This window comes from Vigna unguiculata, chromosome 2 (genome assembly GCF_004118075.2).
Source record: "Vigna unguiculata cultivar IT97K-499-35 chromosome 2, ASM411807v1, whole genome shotgun sequence".
Lineage (NCBI taxonomy): Eukaryota > Viridiplantae > Streptophyta > Magnoliopsida > Fabales > Fabaceae > Vigna > Vigna unguiculata.
In genome coordinates this window covers 2,954,539-2,957,403 of record NC_040280.1, presented here as the reverse complement: position 1 = coordinate 2,957,403, position 2,865 = coordinate 2,954,539, and the positions used below count along the sequence as shown (strand labels likewise).

The window sequence follows — 2,865 nt, the reverse complement described above, 5'->3', positions numbered from 1 at the left end:
AATCAACAAAATGTTCATCACTCACCAAACAAAATCCCTTTCCCTTTGGAGTCACGTTGCCTTAATCTTAACACCAATTTCTTCACTTAAAAATTCAACAACACCCTCACAAAATTTGCTTGCATTCAACACTTGGTATGCATCAGATAGGAACTGAATTCCTCTCTGAAAGGCAATTGACAGAGGAAATTGCAAAAAGAAAGTGAATAAATGCTCTACCAAATTTATTACAAGATAGAATTTTGATTAGTTGGTCTTTCTTCATCCACTTCAACCTGAAGTTGAGTACCCCAACCAACCAAAAAAATTATCCAAAAGGTTCTTATTTATAACATGAAAATTTAATTTACCAACAGAACCATATAATGAACATGTTGCTCTGGCTCCCAGAATACCCAACATTCCAACCTGGATGGGACCAAGAACAAGTTCATGCCACATTCTTCAAGTGCATCAGTTGGCAAGTGGAGGAAACCTTGGACACTGTCAACTGCCCTTACCACTATTTCTGTGACAAAACACACCCTTCAAACTACCCTCTTCTTGTTGATGTCTTGGTGCTTCTCTTCGCAGCAGCTTCTTATTTAATGACCCTTGTGACAGTGATTATGGACATGAGTTCTGGAAGAGGGAGAATCTTTCTGAGTCAGTCAAAAAGATTCCTTTTGCCATCTGGGCCAGTGTCCCTTCCAATTATAATCTTGGCCTTTGCAAAGGGTCCTCAAATCAACACAGTATTCCCACTCTCTTGCCTTGGTCCTGCAATTCTTCTCATGGTTCTCATCTCTGCATTGTCCTTTGACAGTGCAGCTGATAAGGACTTCAAGTACACATTCTTTGTGGCATCAACAGTGTCTGGCATTTTGCATGCAAGCTTGTATCTGGATTCTGTTGTGCTGCCTTATTACACAGGTTTTGATGCACTCATGTCCTCAACATTTTCAGGTGAGTGTGCCTCTTGTGTGTGCAGGAAAGAGGCCTTGGTTGTGGGAGGGAAACTTGTGAGGTACAGGGGTTGGTCCATGACCACATTTTTTGTTGTGGGGGTGTTGTGTTTGAGGATTGTATGTAAAATCTCAGCAGAAAATTATGCAGGGAAATTGCTGTTTATCAAAGAGTTGATGGAAAAGTTTTGCTGGATCTTGATCACTGTGGATTGTGTTTACCTAACTCTGAACTCACCACCAGAAAGAGTTGTGTTGAGAGTTGCTGCTTTTGGAGGCATTTTTCTTTTGATTTTCCTTCATGTCCTCAGAGAGGCATGCAATCAAATTTACTCCATGGCTTATTTGGCACAAAAGTTTAGATGGATGTCATCATCATTGGAAACAATATGAAGAAAAAAGCTATTGTTGTAAAGTACATGATGTTGCATAACATGCTCTTGCAATCATGTGCTTATTCAGTCCTTTCTTTTTCTTCATTTACTTCTTTTTTTCTTGTACATTTCGCACCCACAACTTAGATCTTAAAATTCAATTTATATTTTTCTTTATTCAAAGTTTAACTTATATAATGATTGAAATGAAAAAAAAAAAAATTACCTCACTTGTTCTAAACCAATAAAAGTTTATCCAATTAAGCCTGCGCATCGGTCAGTTATTTAACTTATTTTAAAGTTTATATTATTTAATTTATTAAAGTTAAGATATGAATTGTGGGGTTATACGTTAATTAAGTTACGTTATTTAGCTTGCGAGTATATAATAAGTCAATTTTTAAAAAATAAAATTAATTGTTTTGAATAATGAAATAAATATTATGAATTATTAAATAAAAAAGTAACATTATTATTTTAATAATGATTGTTATAATAAATTATTATTTTATGTAATTTACATTATATTTTAACAAAATAAAAAATATCATATTAAAACTAAAATTTAAAATATATTTATGAATTTATAAGTATTATAACATCAATTTGAATCGAGTCTAATATACATTAAGTTCTAATCCGTCATTCAAATCTAATTGTATTTATATTCAACTCGATTGTTTTTATTTGCAAGAAGCTGATTTTCTGCCGAGACCTAATAATTGTTAAGGGTTATAAAAAAGAGAGGTAAAATTCTATTTTGGATATGAATCTTGTTGATGGATGATTTGTAAATAACTTAGTAAATGCTCTCTTTGCACCGAGACATGTCTTTTAACCTTTATAATTTTCTAACTTACATAGACATAGAAGGTAAAGAAAGAAAATGACTTGCAACAACATGTTTATACCTTGAAAAAGACATTTTTTTTTTTTTTACGTATAGTGTTCAAATTAATTGTGTTCTATTTTTAATTGGAAAAGGTAAATAGGTGATTAGTTCAACATCATAAGGTCGAGTAAGAAGGATGCAGAGGTTAGGTTAGGAAGCCAAAATCAAAATTTGAGGGGATTACAATTATATTTCACCAAGAAAAAATAATACTTTAAAGATAAAAGTTGAAATTTCAAAATCTTTGGAATACTTATAGCCAATAAGTGATCACCTACAATTAAATAATTCTTTTTTCACTGATGAGTCATCCAAAAAAAAGTTACATGTCTTTCTTAAAAAAACTTTTACTCAATTAGGTGGCACTGTAAATGAGATTTTGATTTAAAAGTTTTATGCTATTTTTTAAATAAATAAATAAAAAGTAATTGCATTCTATTTTTGAATTACATTCTAAAAAAAATGAAAAAATTAAAGCTTTTCGGAATACAAAACCTAAAGAAGCTGAATGAGGGTCGCAGTTACTTCACACTTTCAGGCCCGCATAAAAGGGCGCAGGGAATGGATTTAAGGTATAAATTTTTATTTCTTGTTTCCTTCTAGAATTCATACTTGTTAAGAATTCCATCTAATAATATATGTCTTTCTTACAAAT

General features: G+C 31.9%; 1 protein-coding gene across 1 annotated transcript; it reads left to right on the top strand.

The window, feature by feature from the left end:
- Positions 1–338: 338 nt before the first annotated feature.
- On the top strand, positions 339–1,405 carry LOC114173118. The gene has a single exon (XM_028057347.1). It carries the CDS (start codon positions 366–368, stop codon positions 1,335–1,337), a length of 972 nt encoding a protein of 323 aa, XP_027913148.1. The 5' UTR covers positions 339–365; the 3' UTR covers positions 1,338–1,405.
- The last annotated feature ends 1,460 nt before the right edge of the window (positions 1,406–2,865 follow it).

Bases quoted from the DNA above. Each gene is read 5' to 3' on its own strand.
- LOC114173118 (XM_028057347.1), top strand. From the start codon at position 366: ATGAACATGTTGCTCTGGCTCCCAGAATACCCAACATTCCAACCTGGA.